General features: G+C 32.4%; 2 protein-coding genes across 7 annotated transcripts in view; one reads left to right on the forward strand and one right to left on the reverse strand.

Annotated features, from left to right (window-relative positions):
• Positions 1–7,263, reverse strand: part of LOC118186396 (armadillo repeat-containing protein 2) — a 93,453-nt gene extending 86,190 nt beyond the window's left edge. For both annotated transcript variants that reach the window (XM_085812748.1, XM_085812747.1), the window contains exons 1-2: positions 6,950–7,263; positions 6,566–6,619 (exon numbers count right to left, since the gene is read on the reverse strand). In XM_085812748.1, coding sequence (XP_085668874.1) covers positions 6,566–6,619; positions 6,950–7,089 — 194 coding nt within the window. In that variant the 5' untranslated portion in view covers positions 7,090–7,263. The remainder of the gene's footprint in view (positions 1–6,565; positions 6,620–6,949) is intronic.
• A 404-nt stretch (positions 7,264–7,667) lies between these two features.
• The window catches only part of PAN2 (PAN2-PAN3 deadenylation complex catalytic subunit PAN2), a 129,322-nt gene continuing 110,521 nt past the window's right edge, over positions 7,668–26,468 (forward strand). For 2 of the 5 annotated variants that reach the window (XM_035356466.2, XM_035356469.2), the window contains exons 1-5: positions 7,670–7,875; positions 11,559–11,817; positions 17,470–17,639; positions 18,291–18,489; positions 20,491–20,609. In XM_035356466.2, the coding sequence (XP_035212357.1) occupies positions 11,569–11,817; positions 17,470–17,639; positions 18,291–18,489; positions 20,491–20,609 (737 nt within the window). In that variant the 5' untranslated portion in view covers positions 7,670–7,875; positions 11,559–11,568. Of the gene's footprint in view, positions 7,876–7,947; positions 7,967–11,558; positions 11,818–17,469; positions 17,640–18,290; positions 18,490–20,490; positions 20,610–26,468 lie in introns of those variants that run through there. The other 3 variants (XR_004757761.2, XM_035356468.2, XM_035356467.2) reach the window with 3 other exon arrangements.

Raw genomic sequence — 26,468 nt, forward strand, 5'->3', positions numbered from 1 at the left:
ATCGGTGTATGTATGCACGTCTGTATGTATTGTTACGAATTTGGTATTTAAAAAGCTAATATTAGCTCAATTATAAATTAATTGGTTTTATTTCTCGCGCAGTGCAGCGCGTAACGAATATTAAAAGAAAGCTAAGCCGGAAAATTAAAAATACAAGAGCGCGTGCTTTAAATAAATAAATATCTCTTTTTGATTTCGAGAAAGTACTCGAAAATTCTAGCGCGTGATTTTAAAATCTTATAAAAGGAGGAAAACATCTCAGTTTGTAGTAGTTGCTTAGTTTGTTGTTGTTTAGAAAACTGCTCTTGTTGATTGTAGCGAATTCGCGGATTAGCGTTCTTTAGCTGTTTTGAATTGCGTTCTATTGGATATTTGAGTAGTTAAAAGATAACTACTGTGAGATATTGTAATACTGCATGATAATTTGAGAAAATTTAAGCATTTTTGTTGTGATAATAAAAAATTTTTGTTCATTTTTCATCGGACTTGTGCATTTATTTCATAACGAACTCGTACGCACGCAACAATTTTTGGTGTCAGAAGTGGGATTTGAATGCCAATAACAAGAGCGATGGAAGAGCAATTAAGGCATTTAATATCAGCCTTTGCCTCATTTAAAGAAGAAATGAAATTGGGCCAGGAATCCGTTAAGGACGAAATGAAAGCCGTTCAAGCTGGTCAAGAAGAAATGAAAAGAGAAATTACCTGCATAATAGAAAATAAATTTGAAGCTATGGAAGGCAGAATTGACACAGTTGAAAATAAAGCTGGACAAATTGAAGAAAAAGTTTCTTCTGTAAAAGATCAAATTGAAGAAAGAGTTTCTTCGGTGAAAGAAGAAATAGAAGAAAGAGTTTCTTCTGTAAAAGAACATATAGAAGGGAGAGTTTGTGCCGTCCAACACCAAATCGAACAACAAATTGATGATAGGGTTTCTGCAGTAGCCAAAGAAGTGGATATTTTAAAGAAATTCGTAGCGACGGCAGGGAACAATAGTGATGGTTTTAAATTTTTACCCATGCCTGCTCGTCCCTCTCTGAAGTTATCCACTTATGATGGGAAGACCTCCTGGCAAGTGTATAAAACACAATTTCCTATAGTGGCGGATGCGAATGGATGGGATTCCCAAACTAAGGCCTGTCATCTCGCCGCTTCGCTGAGAGCAGACGCAGCGGATATCCTGCAGACGCTTCCTGAAAACCAAAGACTTGACTTCGAAGCTCTATCCGGCGCATTGGAGCTGCGCTTTGGCGAGAAATGTTTAAAACACTACAGCAGGCTTCAATTAAAATCCCGTCAACAGAAGCCCACCGAATCACTCCAGGAACTCGCCACGGATGTTGAAAGGCTGTCCCACCTCGCCTTTACGGAGTGCCCGAGAGAAACGAGGGAAATCCTGTCCCTGCAATATTTCGTCGATGGCATCCGGGACCCTGAAATACAGAGAGCACTGCGAATGGCGGATGTTAAAGATTTGAAAAGCGCTCTGTTGTACGCCATGAAGTTCGAGGCAGCCCAGGAAGCAACTAATAGAGATCGCGACCCAGTTAGAGCTGTGCGAGTCCATGAGCCAGTGGATCAACTGATGGCTCGTTTAGATGATTTAGCCAGACAAGTGGACGCTTTGATACGGAGTAGGAGCGAGAAGAAAGTGGCTCTAAGGTGTTGGAGATGTGGTAGTGAAGGTCACCTAAGACGGAATTGCAGAACACCCCAGGGTACGAAATATAAAGCAGATGATTTTACCAGACAAGTCAGTGGCTTGAGACGGAACAGAAGTGAAAAGAAAGTAGTTCTAAAGTGCTGGAACTGCGGAGTTGAAGGCCACATACGAAGAAACTGCAGAACACCCCGAGGTACGGAAAATAAGACCATTTTCCAGCAACGAAGCAGTAAAAAAATTAGTGACCATATCGAGGAACAGAGGTTGCCAGATAATGAAAAACCTTGTTTTAAAGCGCTTAAAATTTATACAGTGAGTGGTAACAATAACGGACTGTCCATCAATGGGAATATCGATGGAGTTCCTTGCAATATGATCATTGACACAGGAGCTAATGTTACCATCATTAGGAAAGATTTAGCTGAACAGTTTAAAGATAAACTTATTTGGACGCCATCTTGTGTTACCCTTCAGACTGCGTCTGGTGACAAGATCGACATAACTGGGAAGTTAAACGTGAAAATCACATTTGGAAGTGCCGCCTACCATCACACGGCATATGTGGCGGATATTACAGATCCATGCATACTCGGATTGGACTTTTTAAGGAAATACAATTTTTCCTTAGACTTGAAAAACAACAAACTGCTTTCAGGATCTGAAGACATGACTATCCATCCTAAGAAGGGATCCTCACCTGGAAATGCCGACGCTTTGTCCGAAAGAACCAGCTCGAGAAACAGCCGAAATCATGCTAGGGTCGAAAAGAAACACCAGACTACCAGCTATTCTCCATCTCAGATGCTCTTCGGTCGAGACCTTCGTCTGCCTTGTGACCGCCTGTTTTATCGCCGTACGGATGCGCCTTCATCGCCTGAGGAACACATCCAAGATGTCAAGGCCCGGTTTGAGGGGATGCACCGTTCTGCACGAAAGCGAGTCAACTTGGCGACGGAGAAAATGAAGACCAGATGCGACACAAGAGCTACTAGACAGAGATCCAACAAAGGAGACAGGGTGTGGTTGTGGAACCCAATTCAACGAAAAGGACTGAGTCCTAAATTACAGTCACCTTCGGATGGTCCATATACAGTGCTGAACACGGATGACGTCGTGGTTCGGATCCGTAAGTCTTTGAACTCTAAGCCTAAAGTCGTTCATTACGACAGGTTAGCTCATTACTATGGCCATAGTACATAATGTAAATAATTGTAAATAGTATAAGACCATGGTCCATTTTGTTTTTAAATGTGTATTTGATTTGATTTGTATTTAGTATTTGATTTGCATTTAGTATTTGATAGCATTTGATTTGTTTTATTTATTGCATTTATTGTTCATGTTGTTTATTACTGTAATGTAATGCTTATGAATGCATTCATGCCACAGTTGTAAGTTTAGCTTCCTGTCCAGGGATTGTACTGCCCGGGACGTGCAGTCCTTGGGAAGGGGGCAGTGTTACGAATTTGGTATTTAAAAAGCTAATATTAGCTCAATTATAAATTAATTGGTTTTATTTCTCGCGCAGTGCAGCGCGTGACGAATATTAAAAGAAAGCTAAGCCGGAAAATTAAAAATACAAGAGCGCGTGCTTTAAATAAATAAATATCTCTTTTTGATTTCGAGAAAGTACTGGAAAATTCTAGCGCGTGATTTTAAAATCTTATAAAAGGAGGAAAACATCTCAGTTTGTAGTAGTTGCTTAGTTTGTTGTTGTTTAGAAAACTGCTCTTGTTGATTGTAGCGAATTCGCGGATTAGCGTTCTTTAGCTGTTTTGAATTGCGTTCTATTGGATATTTGAGTAGTTAAAAGATAACTACTGTGAGATATTGTAATACTGCATGATAATTTGAGAAAATTTAAGCATTTTTGTTGTGATAATAAAAATTTTTTGTTCATTTTTCATCGGACTTGTGCATTCATTTCATAACGAACTCGTACGCACGCAACAGTATGTATGTACGCATGTGTGTCTGTGTGTACGCACGCATACATACGTATGTACATACATACATGAATAAATGAACGCAAACACCGTTATATACATACAACCATTTCTGGATTCGGTCCTGGTAATAGAAAAATACCTTGATGTCTTTAAATTAAAAATATTGGAAGTATGTAATCCACGAACAATGCCTGCAAAAAATAACTGCGGACCGGATAAGGAATTTTGTGGACAAGGTATGACTCAAGAATAACAGAAAAGTAAAAATTCAACAATTTGAAAGGTATGGACAGTATTGAGATGCAGTTTTCACAATAGTGTAGAGAAACAATGTACAGGCTTTCGTAAGCACAAGTTGGTGGCATCTGTGAACTTTATGTGAATTAATAAAGAATTTTTTACACACTTCTCCTGACTTTGCAATACTTTAAAACTTAATTATTATTCACTAAACAGTGTTCTGACGTCGAGCTCAGTTTATAATAACCAAATATACAAGACGTCATAACATATTAACAGCTACGTTTTTACTTGAAATCACAGGTGTACAAAGGTACAAATGTCGGTTGAGAGCCCCTGTCTGTGTTCTTCAAATTACTGAATTTTTACTTTTTCCATTACTTCTGGATTACCCTGTATATGCATAGACGTACAGTATAATTATAATTACTTAAACTTTTGGTACTTTTCCGTTTCACCGGCGCAAATCTCTCCAAGCAGACTTTATTGGCGACAACATACAGTATACACATAAAAAACGTTAACAAATGTTAGTTCTAAGAATTTTTTTATTTTGAAGCCATAAACATTTTAATATCCTTTAAAACTTTGTAAAAAGCCAATAAATAAAGACAACAATTTTTGTAAAAAGACATTAATTTAAGAATTTACTATGCTTTCAATGTTCAACATCCTGATTCGCCGGTTCATATCACGTGACCCCAAGTGATCAGTGCAAGAATTATTTCAATTCGTATGAATAGCTTACTCAGAAATTCTGTAAAACAGTGCATTCTCAATTAGAATTGATGAATTTAACCCTTGACTTTGCCTTTTCTATATTTTCTCCTTCGGGTGAGCGATGTGATTGCATCCTAATAGACTTAATTACCGCGAATGCCCTTAGGGCATAAACTTGAACTACCTGGTAAAACGTTCTACGTAATTCCGTGCTAATATTGAAAGAAACAATCAATCTGATAAGAAATGGCTGTGACTTGTTTTGAAAATGAGGCGTTAAAGGTTACCATCGAGGATATTCTGTTTGGCATCAGTTGTACCATTATTGGCGACTTTATCGCCTCCGCCGGCAAAACGAAAAGTACCAAACTTTTATAATCCAATTTTAATAATAAAATTTAGAATTTGAAATTAATATTTACTTTTCTAAGTTAATTTTTTTTTAAATTTTCTTTTTTTGGCATATTGAAATTTAACTGCATATTATTAGGACCATACCAAAATCGCGAATCTGCAGAATTTCCATTTTGAGAAAAATGCATTTAAAGGCATTTTCTCAAAATACGATGGAGAAACTGAATTAGATTTTCCAAACAGTAAATCTTATAATCCATTTGAGCGAATTCCCACCTTTGGTTTTGATATGCCATAAAACACAGAACACGATTATAACATACATTTGATTGAAAACGACAAAAAAAAAAAAAAAAAAAAAAAAAAAAAAAAAAAAAAAATGCAGGTTCGTGACTTTTTGCGATGCTAATGTTGCATATTTTAAATTCTGAAATATGAAAGCTATTTCCTCAAAGCTGCTCCTTAGTACCACAACTTACTAGGTATTTTTTTTTGGGGGGGGGAAATGTAGGCCTTTATATGCAGATGTGCACAAATGCATCTAAAAGATTGGTTTGGTTTATGTGATTACAGCAAAGTCTCGAGGGCTGTCTGCCTAAGTGGAAGGATGCCCTCGTGGTGGGTTTTCTATGGGAAACTGGCGCGTATGCATTTTACACACGAGGAAAGCCATGAAATCACACATGCAACCGGCCCATTCGCGGGATTCGGGCCTCGTACCGAACTACCAGTGTTTAACAACTTTACCGCTCGGCCGCTGGTGAGCCCACACTGCAAAAAAAAAAAAAAAAAAAAAAAAAAAAAAAAAAGGGGGGGGGAATCTATGTAAGTAATAATTTTTACAGCTATTATAACGTGTGAGAAATGTATGGATAACCTGGAAATATTTAAATATCTTTTGTATTGTCGACTTTTTGCTCATTTTTATCAATAGACAACTTTTGCATCAATAGATCAAAGTTTTGTAAGCAACAAAAAGTGTGCACTATACTATAAAGTCTATTATGTTATCAGGTACTATTAACTAAACGCAAAATGATTATGTGATGTTCAGGAGCAAGGAATATGAAAAATCATCTAATGCTTGATTAGCAAAACACTTTTCTATCTATTAAACTTTATAAATGGTTGAAATATAATTATTTCTAATTCTATGGTACATACTTCCACAAATTTGAATAGATTATGGACGCTTCATTAAAATAGTTAAGCATCGAGGAAGAAGGAACCTATGAATCTCTTGAAGACATGGAGTATTTACTACAAAGAACAGAGCTAGCTTGCTATTTTATATTTATAAAGTAAGTTTTTATTCACACTATTAATCAAATAAAGATTTATTATTTTTCATATCTCTCTTATGATGCAGTACAGATTTCATACATGATTATTACAGTCTGCTGTAATTCAGTTTGACATTTTAAGTTGTTTGTCACAATGTTTTCATTTTGCTACATTTATTATATTGGGGACTTTTAAACTCCTGTCTGTATACATAGACACAAATACTTAAAATGTTTATTATTGGCATTACAAACACTAAAATAACAAATTCACATACACTCAGCTAATAAATAGTGAAAAAGAAAGATGGGTAACCCCTCCCCCCAAAAAAAGAAAGAAAGAAAGAAAATCTTACCTTGTACTACTATTTGGTCTTGACTGTCCAGGCTGAAATCCTGATCTTGTACTGCTGAAGAATGTAAAATGTTTTTCAAAATTAAATGAGATATAACTTATATGCATCGGCAGAAATTTTAATTTTGTCTCAAAGTAATATTAAATTATTATTTTGTAAAAATTTAAAAATAAATAAATAGATAATTAAACAAATGACATTAATAGCATTTGATTAATATGACAAATTTGTATTTACATAATCTGTCAAAGAAGAGCCTGCTGATATTCAGTGTTCATAGTAATTACATAGATGATGATATCTATATGCACATAATATGTATATTAGGCACATTGATTTGACAGATCTTTTATAGACTATAGGTATGTATGGAACATTACATACTTTTTGGGACAGAAAGGAGTTCTTGGACGACGAGATTCCATTTTCTTTATCTCGGCTTTTGCTTCTTTAATAATTTGCACACTGCGCTTGTGATTCATTGGATGAATGTAAAATGGGAATGAGTTATTGCTTTGTGACATCCTAAACACTAATTCAACAACTAAGTTAAATAATTAGTGAAAATTTGCAGTATGAGGTATTAATGCAAATAATTGTATAGCTTGTATTACAATGGTAGAAAGTTATCACAGAATAGTTAAAGAAAAATCACTCTTATATTATGAAACAATAAATGATGCTCAGAAAATAAACGTTTGAATTTTGTAAACAAACGCCACCTCGTGTTTCATGTAAACTTCTGGTGGTTACCATGGTTACATATCGATTAAAATTTAAGTAGGTTAAACCGAAAAAGACGCACACATTATTTTCTAAACTTTGTATGTGCAAGATTTTCAAATTATTTCGTTTTTGAATTATTCTACTGTTTTTCTGAAATCAGTCCGAATATTAGTCAATGCAATATTCCTTCACTCTGAATGGAATTTCTTAGAATATATTCCAAAATTTTTTCTTAGAAATTTAATGACGAGAATAATATTTTTTTTTTTTAAGATTGCTGATAATGGAATATATGAAATATAATATAGTGAAAAACCAAAAAGTATTTTTCTCCCAAAAAGAAAAGTTTCGATTTTTTTGTTTAAACTGTAATTTTATACGGTGTTTTTCGACACACATGAGAAAATCAAAAGTTTGACACTTGGCGCTATGTCTGGAGCTAGTTTGTGAGGCTTGTAACTATGGCTGCATTTTGCTAATTATTTTATAAATATATAGTGTTTCGTGAATCAGTGTTCAGTCAATGAATGGGTTTAAATGCATATATAAGCGTATTTGGATTTTTACTTGTATGTTGTTCATTTGTAAGTAAAAAATGCGCTGTACTAAATAGTTTCGAATTGAGTACCTTGAAACCATATACTTAATTTGTTTACTTTCTTTATTCTTTATTAGGTAAATAGATTTTACAAGTCATATATTATGTATTACATGTTTTTGTTAAAAGCATTATGGACAGTTATAGAGCTAAGTTTCCAAGTATGATTACGTGCTGTAATGCATCGCTTATAAGAATTTTTACAAGAAAAGAAGAATGACGAAAATTAAAATCATTTGAACAGTGGAACAAACGCACACAACGTCTTGCAGCAAAAAAAGTGTACAGTAGTGTGATTAATTTTTCCAGAGTATTTAACAGCTTTTTTAACTGTTGCAGTTTATAATTTTTGGTGGATTACATTTGTTTTCGGGCATATGTACCTTTCGGATTTATTTGTGTATATCTTGTACTAAATACGGAAACCTAGACTTTTTTTTCTAAAATATTATTTTTTCTCTATTTTAAGCCTCGATTGTTGTGAAATAATCTTCTTATTATAATTTTTTGTTTTAAATTAAAATACAGCACAAGAATTACTATATGCATTTGAATATTTTTTACTTATTTAGCAAAATATGTTAACAGTTTGATATCTGAAGCGTACATGGGGAGGCACTTCAAATTAACATACCCTACTAATCAGTTCTGTTATAAATTTAATAAAAAATCTTTTTAAAGGTGGTAAAAGTTTTCCAAATATCCAAAAAATCTTTGATGTAAAGTGTTTAACTATCTTTGATGTAATAAAATGATGGAAGTTTGGTGGAACTCTTGAAAATGCATTGAAATCTGGAATACACTGCAAACTGCCACCAAGGAATCGCAGATTTCTTCTATAAAAATCAAACAACACCCAAAAATAAGTTCTGTAAAATGTTAGCATACATAGAAGAATGGTTTGCAATAAGTTAACCCCAAAGCTTTTAGAACAGTTGTGTAGGACACATGGGTACAATGTGCGATAACCAAAAAGAATATTCTTGAATAAGGAAAACATGCCTGGCTTTTGTAAAATCTATAGTAAGTATTATCACTCAAAGTATTATCACACTGGAACAAAGTATTGTTTGCAGAAAAGTTAGCCCTTAACATATATTGGTCCTATACATGAATTAATAGATGAAAAAATTTGGATTAAGAATTGAAATAAAAAAAACCTGTTATGTACTGATATGCATGGGGGGGGGAGAGCCATAAAAGCATAATTTCCTGCCTTTAGAATAAGAAATGTAGTGTTCATCAAAAATAATATGGAGTAGTATAAATATAATTGTTAAAAGGTGAAAACGTCTGCAAGGAAACTTGCAATGCAAAATGCATTTATGTTCTGTCTGAGTAACAATCTCAAATGTACAACCCTAAATGTTCACTTCTGGTTATTACAAGGGTGAAGTGCAGAATCGCTCGCTTATTTGGCACGTTATGTTTGCCGTTTTTACAAGAGTAAGAAGAATAGGATTTTTGTGTATTTCCTTTGATTTTTTAAGTGAAAATGCATCAATGTGTACAAGGACAGAGTCAAGGGAGTGCACAATGCTGAATTTGTGCAATTCTCTGATTTTTTTTTAAGCGGAAATAGGCCGATGTGCACATAGATTCTGAGTGTATGCAATTTTTAAAAAACGTGCCAAACAGTGTGCGATTCTGCACTTTCCCCATTATACAATTGTAATGAAGTTATTGTAATGAAATTCTAATTGTTATTTTGTGAATATTTAATAATCTTTCTTCACTTATTAACCTAAATCAGGGGTAAGCAACACGTGGCCTGTTAAACATTTTTATGTGGCCTGCTAAGCATTTCTAAAATTGAATGTATTTTATCGACTTTCTCGCATCAATCACTTGTCGGCGACTTGTTGAAACATGCAATATGAACGCACCACGTCTGTGCTTGCTTGTGTTTGCTTCTGTCACACAATCAGTCAGACTGGTAAGCTGTTAACTAGCAATTATTGCGTTTCTTGAAAGGCGTTAGTGCAATATTTTTGTCAAAAAGGTGTAGGCTACATAGCCACACTTGTGCTGCCTGTTGCAGAAATAGCATTTCCTGATAAAATAAATATTGTTTCAGACATTAGTTTATCGATTCACCATTGCAAGGAGAATTAAAGACTTGTCCAAGAACATAGCAACAACGCTTCGTGAACGCATTGCAAAATTCTAATATTGTTCTTTGGCGCTTGATGAGAGTTGCAATATTAGTGATGCAGCACAAGTGGCTATATTTTTACGTGGTTTTGACACCAAATATAATATTACCGAAGAATTGTATTCACTGATTCCAATACAAGGGACTACAACCGACAAAGACCTGTACGATGTATGTGTTGGAAAATTTTTTAATTTCATTAGAAAAGATTATTGGTATATCGACAGATGGAGCACGAGCAATGTCAAGTATGGAGGTAGGAGTATCGGGAAGGCTATTTCAAGACATTAAGAAGGTCACAGGAAGGGAAATATTCGTTAACCACTGCATAATTCACCAGGAAAATTTGTGTGCGAAAAGATCTAGTTTGCCAAATGTCACAGTACCAATAATTAAACTAATCAATTTTATAAAGTCACACACATTAAATCACATATGGTTTTTAATACCGAAGTATTTTGGCTTGGTAGAGGTGCAATGCAAAAAAAAAAATATATACAACTTAAAAAGCGAAATAAAATTGTTCTTGGATATGAAGAGATATCCCTTTCCTGATTTTGGTAATAAAGAATGGATGTGTGATTTTGGGTTTCTTATCGACACAAACTCAGCATCTCTATGATCTTAATGTGGAACGTCAAGGCAAACAACAGTTTATTCTCAATTTGTATGATAAAGTTCGGGGCTTTAAGCGCAAATTAAAATTGTGGAATCAGCATCTTTTGCAGACTAATGTGTCTCACTTTCCACATTTAGAAAAAGAAAACGTTATTACTACTAAAAAAAATGCACAACATATAGACATTTTAATCAATGAATTTCAATTACGATTCCAAATGTTCAAAGTTGAGAAGACAGCGGTTTCCATGAAAATGTTTTCCTCGCCATTTAATATCGATGTGGATACAGTTCCCGAAGACTTTCAAATGGAAGTGATTGACATGCGGAATAATACCGATTTAAAAAATGTGTTTTGCTCAGTAAACTTCAAAAATTTTTATAAATCTTATGTGAGCCCTGAGAAATTTCTGCTTTTTGCAAAGCAAATGATGCAAAGCAAATGATGTCTCCGTTCGGAAGTACGTCTGTTTGCGAACAGTTATTTTCAACCATGAAATTAATCAAAAATGACCACCGATCAAGACTGAGTGATGCATAATTAGAAAACTGCATACGTGTAGCTACTTCATCAATTCCGGCTGATATTGATCAGCTTGTATCGAAAAACAGTGCCAAATTTCTCATTAAAAATTTCAAGTAAATTCGTTTTTCTGTTCTTTTTTTTGTTTGTTTTTATTTTGCATTAAAATTTGTATGTGAAATCTTTACTTTTTTTTAAATTTTATATTTTTTATTTTAATGTTTATTGTAAATTATTAATAAGTGTTACTGTGTGGCCCGCTAAAAAATTTTAAAATTTAAATTGGCCCGTTGATTAAAAAGGTTGCTCGCCCCTGACCTAAACACTTATTATTCACGAATGTCATAATATTTTTTTTCTTTTTTTTTTTCAGTTAGTCCAAAATGTCATACCATGTGCAGGATTTTTCTGCTCTAGATGGAGGTCAACTGGAATCATATGCAAATGGGTTACAGCTTTCTGGTTATTGTGATGGTATGGCACTTGGACAGGAATACAGTTTATTGCAAAGCATTCTAGTAGATGGAGGTACTCATTTTGGAGTGTCTACTGTTTCATTTGACAACTATGAAGAACTTTTGTGGATGGGAAATCAAGGAGTTAGTATGAAGACATTTATGCAGAAAAATAATGTACTCTACTTATCACAATTAAAAGATATTGACAGTAACATAATTTAACTGTTGTGTAAAATGATATAAAAAAAAACAGTTTTTACAAAAGTGTAATTTAACATAAATTATCACATTTGCCAGTTGATTATTCTCAAAATTTTGAGTTTAAGGTCAGTATGTATGGAAATTTAAAATTGTGGAAAAATTATTTCCACTTTTGTGATAATTTTCTTTAATATGGTGTATGGTCACTACTGATAGAAATACAAAGCTTGCATCTTGTTCTTTTTTAGAATTTTCCAAATTATTCCTGAAGTGTTGATAACAAACTATGACCTTGTGGAATTATATGCCACTCTTCAGGAAGTGCACTTTTCAGATCCTGGAGGGTCTGAGAAGGTATTTACCATCCTGCAATTTTGAGGCCTAAGGCATCTTATGCATGCTCACTGAAGCATAGATCTGGTAAATAAATTGAATAGTCCATCCTAGTGAAATCTTCTGTTTCCAAATATTCTGACACCAGAGATGCTCAATATGATTGAGCATTGTCATCCAATAGCAAAAATTCTGGCCGAACAGCAGCCCTCTGCCTCATAGCTTAGTCTTTTGATGATCATCAGTGAGTTTAGCTCACATTTCTGTTACACTGTGCAGCAGGCACAAACCAGCACAACTCGCATTTCATATTTATGACTGACAGATATCTTGCCTATATGGGAAGAACGAATTGCTTATACTGTTCTGTTGTTGGGAGCAGATTCTGAAATGTATTTATGTGTTCATGTAGGCATGGTATATATATATGTAAGTATGTATGTATGTGTATACACACACACATTTCTGATTATGGTCGTAATTGTGAAAGAATATTAAATTGCTTATTCTTGCAACTGCTGGAGGGTTAACAAGATAATTTTTTATGAATGTACCTCAAGCCATAAAACTGCTTCCTTGGAACATGATCTTTCATGTGCAAGGAAAGGCAATTTGTATGTTCCTTACTTTTACCAAATTTAAGAAAAAGTCCTAAACTCCACTTTATACTATATTTGGACTTATTTGTAAACAGTACACAATCTCAGTCATCTTGGCTCTTTTAAACATGACGACACCATTACCTTAAACCGGTTCATTTGACAGATTAAGTGTGTGAGACACAAACTACTGATTTCGGTTAGAGTTGACTTTAGGGTACCCCTTGTAGTATTGCGAAGTTGTTGTTTCATTTATCTCCAAGCTGTTATTTTGTTTATCGCCCAATTATTGTTTCATTTATGGTAACCTGAGTAGTTGAATGTTATGGAAACCATATTATGATGTAACCGTTTGCATTATTCTGGGGAATTTTGAATCATGGGATGTTTTGTAAGGGCTCTTGTGGCATTTGTGGTTAGGAAGTACATTGTTTGTTTAATTTTTAGATGGTAGAATGGTTGAATGTAGTAAGATTAATTTGAAGTTTCTGTATGATTTGGAACGAAAGAGGAAAAGTGCATTAATTGACTGGTGTGTAAATGAAGGTTTACTTTAGTCCGGAATACGTAGGATATTTTTGTGATGTGACTACGCCGATATACAGTTTCTAGTTCAGATAATTTTAGGAAGTTTTTGGATGATGTTAACGAATTTTGTGTGCCAGAGAGGTAAGTGAGTATTTGCTTTGTGTAATGCTTAAATACAAAACAGGTTTTTCCTTTTTTATGTTATTTTATTGTTTCGTTTAAAATATAGTTTATTGAGATTATGTATTTTTTGTTTGACTCTAGAATTGGGTGCTCCTTTGACTTTTTTCAATGAAAATATATCGATGGACAAACTCAAGGGAGTGCACAATGCCTAGTTTGTGCAATTCTCTGATTTTTTTTAAGTGAAAATAGGTCGATGTGTACATGGATACCAAGTTTCTGCAATTCTTATTATTTTGGCTTTGTGTAGCAGCAATTTTTGGCTAAAAAATTGCCGCTACGCAAGCGAAAATAACAAGTTAAAGACTTGTACAAATTCGCTATCTATGTACCGCCAAAATTCGCCAAGGGGTACCCTAAAATATACTTTTACCCTGATTTCTCACATAAAGTTAACCTTATCAAATGTATTTCCATCTGATTCTTATTCGTAAATGTATATCTGATTCATCTTATCAAATGTACTTCCATCTTTGACAATGCACAAATCAGCAACTTGTTTTGTAGTCACTTCACAGTTCCCTCACACCAACAATTGCAGAAAATGATTTTTTGGATGTGATTGCTATTCTCTGTATTTACCCTCTTTATATTTACCTTCTCTACTCTTCTCTTTATATTGCCTATTATTATTTTTTCTATATTTTTATTTACTGAAGTTGATGCTTCCAAATTCTTGATATGATTATTTGAGGGATATCCAGATTTTGGGTGATCTGTATTTGTGTTTGGCCCACTCAAATCAACCAATTAACTCCCACTTTTTTTCGTTTCAATGTTGCCTTTATATTGTAATCAATAAATATTAAATTTTAGAGAAAACTTTAATTAACACTACATGCTCAAATTCCACTATGCAGCCATTATGCAACAATATAGTTAAGTGCTAAATATGCATATTTAATGCACTGACCTATGCAAAGAAGTTCAATTTCGCATTTAGTTACAAATAATTAGTGTAACTATTGAACATTGATTGAAAAATCCTACAATTTTTATGAGCCATGTATATAGTAGTATATGAAAAGCCATGCGGTTGATCTTTACATTATGGTAACTTGGTGTTTTTTTGGCGAAAATTTGGCGACCAACTCTCCTACAGCAACCCTCTATTCTTTTTTTCCCACCGCCATTTTGTCTTCACGAAGTAAAGACATGTTTCTTTTCTTTTTATCTACTGAACACTTCTTCCAACAATCTACTAGCCGAATTACACTTATGCTAGAAATTTTATCTAACAAAACTGCTTAATCATGACAAACATTCACTGCAAAATTGGGAAAAAGTGCACAATACCATACTCCTTACGCATTTTTCAAAATAACACATACACATAAACCATGTACACGCCGACTTATTTTTACTTAAAAAAACATCCCAGAATTGCACAAAAATGGCATTGCGCACACTCTTCACTATATCCATGTACACTGCTTTTTTCTCATAAATTAGAAAAATTTCACGAAAATACATGACAATTTTCTCAATCTTTAAACCCAGTAAAAAGAACATATATGAAATTACCTGATCGCGAAAAAGTATTTACCCTTTACAAATATGAACATTTCCACATATAAAATAAATAAAATATCCAAAAACTTTTACCTCTAAATCATCTATTACATTATACACATCACCAACAAATTCATACCGCAAGCATTACAAATACTTAGTATCAAATATTTAAATTATTTCCATGCACGTTTATTTCAACTTAAACGTATACCAAATTCCTACAAACATAAAATTCACAAAATAACTATCATTTAATTAAAATATCACTAAACCATGTACACATCGACTTATTTTTACTTAAAAAAACATCCCAGAATTGCACAAAAATGGCATTGCGCACACTCTTCACTATATCCATGTACACTGCTTTTTTCTCATAAATTAGAAAAATTTCACGAAAATACATGACAATTTTCTCAATCTTTAAACCCAGTAAAAAGAACGTATATGAAATTACCTGATCGCGGAAAAGTATTTACCCTTTACAAATATGAACATTTCCACATATAAAATAAATAAAATATCCAAAAACTTTTACCTCTAAATCATCTATTACATTATACACGTCACCAACGAATTCATACCGCAAGCATTACAAATACTTAGTATCAAATATTTAAATTATTTCCATGCACATTTATTTCAACTTAAACGTATACCAAATTCCTACAAACATAAAATTCACAAAATAACTATCATTTCATTAAAATATAATTAAATTCAAAACCACTACTTAAAATATAAATGAGCACATACATTAAATTAATAAAAATTACCTTACAATCCTAATTACTTTAAACTAAATCATTGCTAATAACAATTTTCCCAATAATACCAAATTCCTTTCCACCTTACATTTAGAACAATGCATAAAAATAATATCCTCAAATAATTAAAAATACTAACTTACCTAATCTTCTTCAGAATCTTGATTACGTGGCGGATACACTTTTCTAATTCATTCAATAAAATTATTGAAAGATTTTTTCTGCGAATTTTTACTCCATACTTCCTCCGCTAAATAAAAAGCAAACTTCTCTTTATCACAATGCCTAAATACCCATTTCGAATTAACTTTAGTTAGGGCCATGGGATCCAAAAATTAAATAACACTGTTTCACACAACACAGTATAAAGCTAAATACAAAATTTCCACATTTTTTCCTGATTTCCCCCCTTTTCCGATTAAAGAACCGTAATTCGTCCATTAATATCACATGACATATCCCATGATCTCTCATTTCCCTCACGCAAAATAATGCGTAATCGGAACTGAGTACTGCTCACATTATTACCAAAGTCCCAGGTAGTAACCTTTATCGCCTCCAAAATGTCGCCAAACTACCAGTTACCATATTGTAAAGATCAACCAGCCATGCTAGCAATTAATAGAGCTGTGAAAAGATCATAATTTTTCATCAGAAAGATCTCAAGCAGAACAGTTTTTCATTTTTAAAAGATGGATATGCTGCAGAATGACCCATTTTTGTATGATAAAAATGTGAAGTGTCTGATACAATCCTTGCTAGGCATCAACCTTGATTGTGAAGAGCTGATTCTTCCATTTAGCAGACATCACATCAATGTTCCATAAATATGTTTCTTTTAATATGTTAAAAATTTAGTAGAGGTGATTGCCCCCAAAACGTCTTGGTGGACAGCATTTGACTCAGTGCCAACTTCTGATTTAAAGACTTTAAATTGTGTTCTTAGTAGAGTTTATTTTCATGTTGTTGTTTCATGAGCTTTTTTGCATTCTAAATTGATGCCTTTTTATTTCCTCTTGTATCCTAACTTTTGATGAATTTAAACTGTGTAAATGATTATAGGATTCTGTTGTTATTCTAATACTATTATTTTCTTTGGTTAAGCTATGAAGTAACAAATCATTGAAAACTTTACCACTATTTTATGACCAATCTCATAAAGTTTATCTACAAGTCCAGTGAAATTCATTGAATATTCTTCCATCATATCATTAATTTGCATGTTAATAGGAATTGTTTCACTAAATTAATTTAATGAAACCCCCCCTCAGTTTGATATAAATATTTCTTGTGATTTCAATCAAGCTTTATATGAAGTTTTGTGCTTTTTTATATACGCTACTTCATACAATTTTATGTTAACAGCAGTTGCTGTTAAACTTTTCTGCACAAGAACCAAAGCACAGAATCAAAAGCTTGAACACTTTTCCACTACTAATTCCTATTAAAAATGCCATGAAAAAGTGTTTGATATCAGTTTTGAGTGCCTCAGCATTTAAAAGCCAGTAATATGTTTTTGACAAGCTAATTAATTAGCCCAAAATACAGAATTTAATTCCATTCTTCTGTATGATAAAATACTTGTGATGTTATTCAAGAGTAAAGTATAGTTTCAGGTTAAAAATTTATTTTATTGAGTACCTTTTATAAAACTAATTAGATATTGCATTTGATTTAAAAGGAATGTGATTTACTTTCAGGGTCACATGACCTCATATTCAACAGCAGAACTGCAGAAGTATACTTCCTTTCAAGTACATGTTAACAATGAAATTCGGGAAATAGTGCCTCATGATGCTGGTATATTATCCTTAACCAGCAATTCCTTACGCATGTCAGCTAGAAGGGGACTTCCAATATTTAATCATTGGTAAGCAATTTTATACGTTAGTACATCAAGCTAACTATATGTATATATCAAACCAAATGTTTTCTTTATTCAGAGCTTATTTTATCTGTTAACCTTTTATAAATGTATATTTTTTTTTTCTTAGGTAACAGATAAAATTATTTTCATTGCTTTGCAATAGTAGTTGCTTTTAATTTTGTAAATTTGAGTTGTAGAGACCATTTAGAATTTTTTTAGTGTTGGGAAACTAAAGAAATCTGCAATGATTGCTGGGATTTGAACTCCATATCTCCTGAATAAGGAGATGAGTAAGATATGCATTGAGCTTGCTTCCAGTTACACTAGGAAGGCATGTGGAAAGAAGGGAGAAAATACTTTGTATGCTATCCCCTTTTAAAGGACAACTGGGGATTGGAGGACCCAGTTGTCAAAACCAGATGATGACAAATTATCATTCACTACCTTTTAGTTCAGTTGCCACTTGTAGAGTTTTTTAGAATTTTTTATAGAGTGCTGCAGATGTTCAGCATATATTCATTTCCATGGGTAGGCAACTGAACATGTATTAAAGCTCACTATAATATGTGTGTTACCAAAATAAGGTTAGCAAACATTGATGTGTAAGTGTTTTTTTACATTTTTGCAATTAATTTTTATATTTCTCTTATCTAGCTCTGAGCAAATCCAAAATATGCAGTGCATGGTTTTAACCCCTGATGGAACTTTGTTAATGGGTGGTCACCATAGAAATCTTATTGAATTGGATCTAAATACTATACAGGAAATAAACATTGTGCAAGTTAGTGGAGATAATTGTGCTATTTTACGCAAGCATCCTCGTTTTATATGTTCTGGTGATATCAGTGGAAAGGTGAGATAAAGTCCTAATTCTAGCAAGTCTTTTTTGTTTGAATTGTCATTTTAAATTTTAAGTTTTTTTTTTAATCTAAAAAGATATCTGAACATATGTAATCTCATTTTTATATAGTGGTCATTTTTATATAATTTTGCAGTTAGTGTGCAAGAAAGAAGTTATTTCATTTTTGATTACAAATACTTTTATAAATGCAACTGTTCTCAGTTTTTATTTGCTTATAGATGGTGATAAAATTGATAAGGATTCATTGTGCATTAGTCAAATTACTCTAAACATTATGTATTAAAGAACACAAATCTTATACCCAAAAAGGAGAATTTAATGTCCGAGTACTAATTTTTTGGGTACTTTAAATATTTTTAAATGCTTTTAAAATAAACCTGAGAATGAATTGGATGAATTGGATTGTCTATAAGTCTTTCGTGTTCTTCAGAATCCACCAGTTTTGATTAATTCTAATTTTTACTCTGCTTTTCCATAATGCTTAAAAATCTTTTCTTAGAACTATTTACTCCTTGCTTTCTATTTATTCTACAAATGATGCTATAATTATTACTTTATTTGTTGTTTATTTTAGTTATTTAAATAATTTATTTAATAGAAAATTAATTTGCTTTAAAAAAGAGAGAAATGATTCCTTTTAACATTCCTTCAAAAAATACAGAGGCTTTTCTGTAAAATTGATGCAAGTTGAAATTTTGCTGAAATGCGTGCAATTTTTTACTTTCTTGTACAAAGTAAAGGAAGTATTGTAATCATGAAAAATTCCAGGTATCATATTTCAATGGAAAAATCCATTTTGACTGCTATTGGATGCAATTTAACAATGTTTTTATGTGAAATCTGTATGTAAAAACAGAATAAAGGACTCTTTTTACTCAATTGAGCTCATTGTGAGCTCAATTATTTTTTACTCTTAAATGTTGATAAAGTGTGCATTTTTTACTTTAAAAACGATTGAATTATGTTATTCTTATCTTCTGGTTAAGGTTTCTATGCCTTTAGTTAACCTGCATATAATAGTTGTAAAATTATTAACAATTTAAAAGTTGTTTAAGTGCAGCTAAGCCTACTTTTTTTTTTTTTTTTTTTTTTTTTTTCCGTAGCAGCCATATTTGTTTATATTTGGAACTTGGCAGAATGGTGAATTATGTCTTTTGGCATCTTTAGTGTCTTTTTGCCGAATGGAAACAAAAAGAAGCTTTTAGTTCTGTGCATAAAAAAATCTGCCTTCTGGCCAAATTGCTTGTTTTTTTGTGGTAACTGTAATTTTAATTGTAAAAATTGATTTTTTAATTGTTTTAATTGTATTTAGTGTTTTATGTTTTCCTATATTTTTCAATTTTTAATGAAGATATTTTGAGATTGTATGTATTTTTGTCTTGCCGTGAAGTGAGAACTGAATTGGCTGAATGAGGAATATATCTAATGAAATTGGAGAAAATAAGTTAAAATGAGAAGAAAAGGAATATAATTTAATATTCCGTGCAAGGAAGTCAAGGTGTATACATCAGCATTTTTTTTTTTTTTTTTTTTTTTTTGAAATACAGTTTCCATGAAAAAATATTAACTAGGGGACTAAGTAATCTCTCGTGCTTTTATTTATGTGGCTTTTGTTTAAAAACTTGATTATGCATTAGCACTGAATTCTCTGATTTTGAACTTTAGTTTTTTCTTTGATATTCTGTTGCCTTCAGAATGTTTTCTATGCTCAGTTTCTATATTGAATGTTTCACAAAATGCTGCTTCTGTTTTTTTTTTTTTTTTTTACTACTGCTGCCACTATTATTTTGAAAAGACGACTCTAGAAATGTGAAATCAAAACTGAAGTAGGAAAGTTTTAATTCAAAAAGTCATTGTAGAATAGGGGGGAAAAAAGTGCAGAATAGAAAGAAATTGAACTTAAATGAACTAAATATTTTTCTTATATATTTGTATGTTTATTTTTATTACTAAATTTATCTCATCATGCTACATATTTTGTGATTAATTTAGGTAACTTTTCATGACCCTAATACATTGAGTGTTGAACATGTTATCGACTGCCATACAGGAATGCTTTCAGATTTTGATGTTCATGGGAATCAACTGGTAACTTGTGGTTTTTCTTCAAGGTAAGCATTTACTGCAAAAGGTTTTTTTCACTACCTCTGATGTAACTTTTAACTTGTGTATTGAAAAATATTTTTTACTCATAAAATGTTGTTAAAGTAATTTAGATGGAATTTTATTAGGTTTAAAAGAAATGCTTTTATAATTTTTTTAATAAATCAGTTAAGCTCCATGAAGAATATTTTTATATCACAAATATAAACTCGCAAAAGTACATAGTGTATCATAAAAGTAGCTAAAATATTAATTTTTTTATAGTATGATTTTCAAAATTTTGGTTAATTCCCATATAAATAATGCATAGTACCTAAAAATAATAAAGTAGAAATTTTATGATTTTTCATGTATTTTTTGTATTGATTTTTTTTTTTTTTTTTTTTTTTTTTTTTTCTGTTTTGGTATTGTTTATTTCTGTGTGATAGGTATATGAATATACAAGGTGATTCAAAATCATTCATTTGATTTCAGATAACTGTTTCTGAAATTTATAAATACACAGAAGCATAGGATATGCAAAATGAAAAAAAAAAAAAACTCCCCAGATTTAATTTGTCTATTATCTTGCAGATAATAATTATATTCTTTTCATATTTACTGCAGTGTAACTGATGTTGAGTAGTGGGAGTTTTGAGATCATATAGGTCTGTAAAATATTTTAGCTATAAGAGTAACAAATCTGTAATGCAATCTCAGAATAATTTTATGAATAAGTTACCTGGTAATAAGACCTGATTACCCTCTAATTTGAGGATATCAGATATTAGGCGTCCTGTAATTCCTCATAACAATTCCCTGTAATGTTTTGTTCTCTTTGTAAAAATAAATAAGTATTGGGACTCCTGAAAAGACATTGAGAGATCAAGAGATTGTTCTACCTTAATTCAGCTCCATTCAGTGAATTAACAGAGTAGCTGTGAAAATTAAATATCAGTTCTACTGCAGTTGAGTCATCAGGAGAAACACTTCATAAATCCATATGTTAAAATGTGATGGAGGTGAATAATATTTTGATTAAATTCTAAAGTTCTGAGGGTTCCTTTTTCATTTGATGCATACAAAATTAATATACTTTAATAGGTATGAAATTATGCTTATTTGAAATCATATCAATCATTTTAAATCACCTTGCATAATTTCTTTCTTAAATAAATCTCTAGAGACTTAAGTATTTTTTAAAATGTAATAATTTACTTATATATTTATTTGCATTTTTTAATACGTTATGTTCTTAAATATAAAAATTAAATTCTTTAGATCACTTTAATGCTGTTTGTTATGTGTAAGTTAATGTCTGTTTAAGACCAGAATTCATTCTTTCTCTCTTGAGTTTATTAAATGTACCTAGTGATGATGTTAAAATATATAGACATGTTAAGTATCCCATCTTAAAAGCCTTTAGTGCAAGTTCTCTGGCTCATAACAAAGAACATTGAAAACAGATATGTCAAAAGATGAGCATGCCCATTATTATAGAATTGACAAAATTTCCCACTAAATCATGCTGTGGCCAGAACTTTAGACATTTTCATAATTTTTTAGTACGTAACTATATACACTGGCTTCCAGAAGTTAAGCACCAAATGCAAATTAGCAATTTTCGAAAGCATACTTGAATTTGAGTCGCTGAAAATCCTTGTGAATACAGATAGCAATATGCAGATATCATATCTTGCAGCAATGATGATCGACTCTTCAAAGGTATGTTAATTAGGCAGTTGTTACCAGCATTCAAAAGTTGTTCAGGAGGTTCATTTAAATGTTGATACAAAGTGTTTATAATTTTCATAGGATAATTTTTGATGATACTCATGTTTCTGTGACTGAAAGAAAACATTGGCATGCTGTGAAACGAATTGAAAAAGGACAGTCAATCAAAAATATCACTCATTTCTTTAACATTGATCATTTGGTAATTTCTTGAATGCGGAAGTAATTTCACACAAGTCAAACAATTGTCCACATACCTGTACCTGGTCGAACATAAATTGAACATTATTAGGTACTTCCATATTAACACAACCGCCTTGGTGCAATTTTTTACAGATGAAAAGGTAAAAGTTTTTTGTATATTGGCAGTTATTACCAACATATGAAGAGGGAACATACTTTAGTAATTTAAAATACAACTTTTAATTATTAAATAAGTATTAAGTGATACTTTAAAAATAGGGATTCACAACCTGTGGCCTGCCGAGACATTTTCAAACTTTTGTTGCGATTTGACATATCGATTGTCTCTAGAAGGGGTTGCGAGGGAAAAAAATGTCAGCCCCCTTTCATTACTCGTTCTACTCTGTTCCCTCGAAGTGAGATTTGGCACTGAGCCAAGCTCGTGTGGTCAACAAAAGCACATATCCGCTGCCTGAACACAAAAATTGCTCCTAGCATGTAGGACCAACACATGTAGAATATTGAGAATGAGTCTGTGGTATGACGTAGCATGAGTGTGTTTGCATGCATGTGCTAGTAAAATGGAAGAGAAAAATCTTTGCTCAAATCCAAAGCATTTATTTGCTTGCCGTTGTTGCACTTTTGGCTTCGTGATTATACATTGTTTTATCACATATGTGTTTATTTTTCTTTTTAAGACTATTAAGAAGTTTCATGTTTTGAATATTTCACCTTTTTGTTTAAATATTATTTTGAAAGTGGAACCAACGTAGAATATTTCTGATTTTGTTCCACGTGGTTTTGATAGTTGCCATGATGAATGGATGCAAAACGAAAAGAAAGTTAGCGGACGATAACAAGAAATTTTCGGAGGCCTGGACTTCGAAATACTTTTTTGTGGAGCAAAATAATAGAATTACATGCTTGATATGTAATCTTACAATTAGTGTTTGCAAGGAGTTTAACAGTAAGCGACACTACGACACAATATTTTCAAAACTTGAGGGAGAAAATCAAAATCGTAAAACTGAATATCTTTGAAGTTCTCTCGTTGCTCACAGGAATGTATTTACAAAGGCATCTTTATAGTTAGATAACTGTGTTGAAGTTAGTATGGGAATTGCAGCCTTAATTGCTAAAAGTGGCCACCCATTTACTGATGGCGATTTTCCAAAGGAATATATATTGTTGGCTTCCGAGAAAGTATGAACTGAAGCTACGCAGAAACTTAAAAATATGAGTCTCAGCAGAATGACAATTCAATGAATTGAAAATTTATCTGAGGATGTTACTGAAGAGTTACAGAATGCTGCTGCGAAATTTAAGTACTTTTCTCTAGCAGCCGATGAGTCAACAGATTCAACAGCTCAGCTTCTTTTGTTTGTCAGAGGAATTTCCGAAAATTTTGAAGTAACTGAAGAACTTGTTGGATTTAATGAAGAGGCAAACATAACTGGAACTGATATTTTATCCTCAGTTTTAAATTGGTGTTCTGCACATAATTTTGATATTAACAAAGTTGTTAGTATCACTACTGATGGAGCTCCAGCTATCAGAATGGCATGGTGAGTCTACTGAGAAACCATTTGGATCATTGAAGAAGATTTGCTTGTGTATCATTGTATCATACACCAAGAATAGCTATGTGTGAAAGAACTAGTATTTGACCGCCTAATGAAAGTAGTGAGTGGTACAATCAATTTATTCGCTCACATGGTTTAAATCACAGGCAATTAATGCCACAAAGATGTACTACATAGTGATCTCATATATTACTTTGGTTGAGTCATGGAGTGGCTTTGAATAGGTGTGCTGATATGAATGATGAAATAATACCATTCCTTGAAGAAAATGGCAAACAAACTATGATGTTAAAGGAACCATCTTTCAAGTGCGACTTAGAATTTTTTGTTGATATGACAGCCCATCTGAATGACCTAAACACAAAATTGATGGGAAAAAAAAAACAATTCTTAAATCACCTGGCTAATGCAGTATATGCTTTTAAACTAAAACTCCAGCTGTTCTCAAAGCAGCTTGGCTGTCAAAACTGTATCAGTTTTCCTTACCTGAATTCAAAGAAAATTTTCCTGATAAACAACTAGATTATTCAGATCAAAAAAAGAGGCTGCTTAGTTCTTTTGAAAAGCAATTTGTAGGCTTTGAGTTGCATAAGGTTAAATTTAAACTGTTCAGGATCCATTTTCTGTTGTAGTTGAAGAAGCATCTAAAGATGTTCAAATAGAACTTATTTAAACTTCTGACTTCCAAATCCAGATTCCATGGCTTAAATATTCTGGATTTTTATGGAACTCTACCTGCTGAATTTTTGCGCTTAAAAAATAATGCAAGCTGATGTGCTACCATATTTGGTTGCACTTATATATGTGAACAAACATTTTCTGTTATGAATCTAAATAAGTCAAAATTAAGAAATAAACTTACAGATCAACACTTGCAATCTGTCTTAAGAATATCAACACCTAACTTTCAACCAAATCTATCAAAAATTTTTAATAAAATTCAGTATCAAGCATCACACTAAGGCATTTAACAACGACTAACTTGCACACATTTTTATTAAAATACTTGTGAACAAGTATTAAATTATCATGCACAAGCATAAACTGTATATTTTTTTTAAAGCTGAACTGGGTGTTTTGGCCCCAGTAGCACATGCAAGGGAAAAGGGAAACCCCATCCCTCTTTGCTCACATACATACATAATGGTCACCAAATCAATTTTGTTCCATATGCAATTGGCCCTTGGCAACCAAGTCATTTCTGTTAGTGGCCCTTCTGCTAAAAAGGTTGTGCATTCGTACTTTAAAAAAGAAAACACTTATATTTTTCTCCAAATGTTTCTGTAATTTTTTTGAACTGGTTCTTCTGCCCAAGTACACAACGATCTGCTTATACTAAAAAAAAAAAAAAAAAAAAAAAAAAAAAGAGAAAAGAAAAGAAAAAAAAAAAGAATAAGAATCAGAGAATTGCGAAGATATGGCATTGTGCAAACTCCTGTAATATTGGCTATCTAGCATTGCTTACATACCGTATATACCTGCGTATAAGTCGATACCGCCTATAAGTTGACCCCCCCCCACTTCGACATAAAAAATTCGTAGAAAATAAGAAACCCGCGTATAAGTCGACCCCCCCCCCCACTTCCAAAATCGATCGAGAAACTTCGAAAACTTAAGTACTACATTTATTCAAAATCATCTGAGAAAAAAAGTAAATATACGATAAAAAATACCTTGGTAAATAAACAATATCAAAATCCTTCAGCGTCCGATTCATGGTCGGATTCGTCAAACATTTCATAGAACTCTTCTGTCGTCATTGGCTTGTCATCATACATATTTTCAGTCTCGAACTCTGTATTCTTACAATCACTACTAGAGCCTTCGTCGTCATTTTCACTTTCAAAAACAGCATCATCTTCCGTGCCGTCTAGTTCGTTGCTAATACAACATTTTTTAAATGATTTTATAATCATTTCAGAGGGTATTTCGTTCCAAGCATCTTTAACCCACTGAGCAATTAATGTAATATCGGGCTTTTTAATGTTGCCTACCTTTGTAAATGTTGGTTGACCGGAACTAATCCACTCTGCCCAATATTTTTTTGGTTTGATGCGTTGGCGTAAACACAAACCATGGCGATTCATAAATTTAGTGCACCAATGTGTTGATGTACGAAATGTGTTTGGAACACCATACTTTTCTTCTTTTGCAAGCTTCATTGCTCGTAAGCGTATGCCAGTTATTGCATGAGCTATTTTTTTTTAAATTTTGACGTGTACGCCTGTTAACAAAAGTATTTCATGAATGAACAATAACTATTATAAAGACTTATACGTACGTAAAAACTATCTGCATTTCTCCTTTCTTGGCATGTTGGCGAAACTTTTTTATTGCTCGATATTGATCAGTTATTCGGAGGCCGAAAATTCTTTGGTTTAATCAAAA

Source organism: Stegodyphus dumicola, chromosome 3, assembly GCF_044657685.1.
Source record: "Stegodyphus dumicola isolate Sdum_Otavi_A_Nest chromosome 3, ASM4465768v1".
Classification (NCBI taxonomy): Eukaryota; Metazoa; Arthropoda; class Arachnida; order Araneae; family Eresidae; genus Stegodyphus; species Stegodyphus dumicola.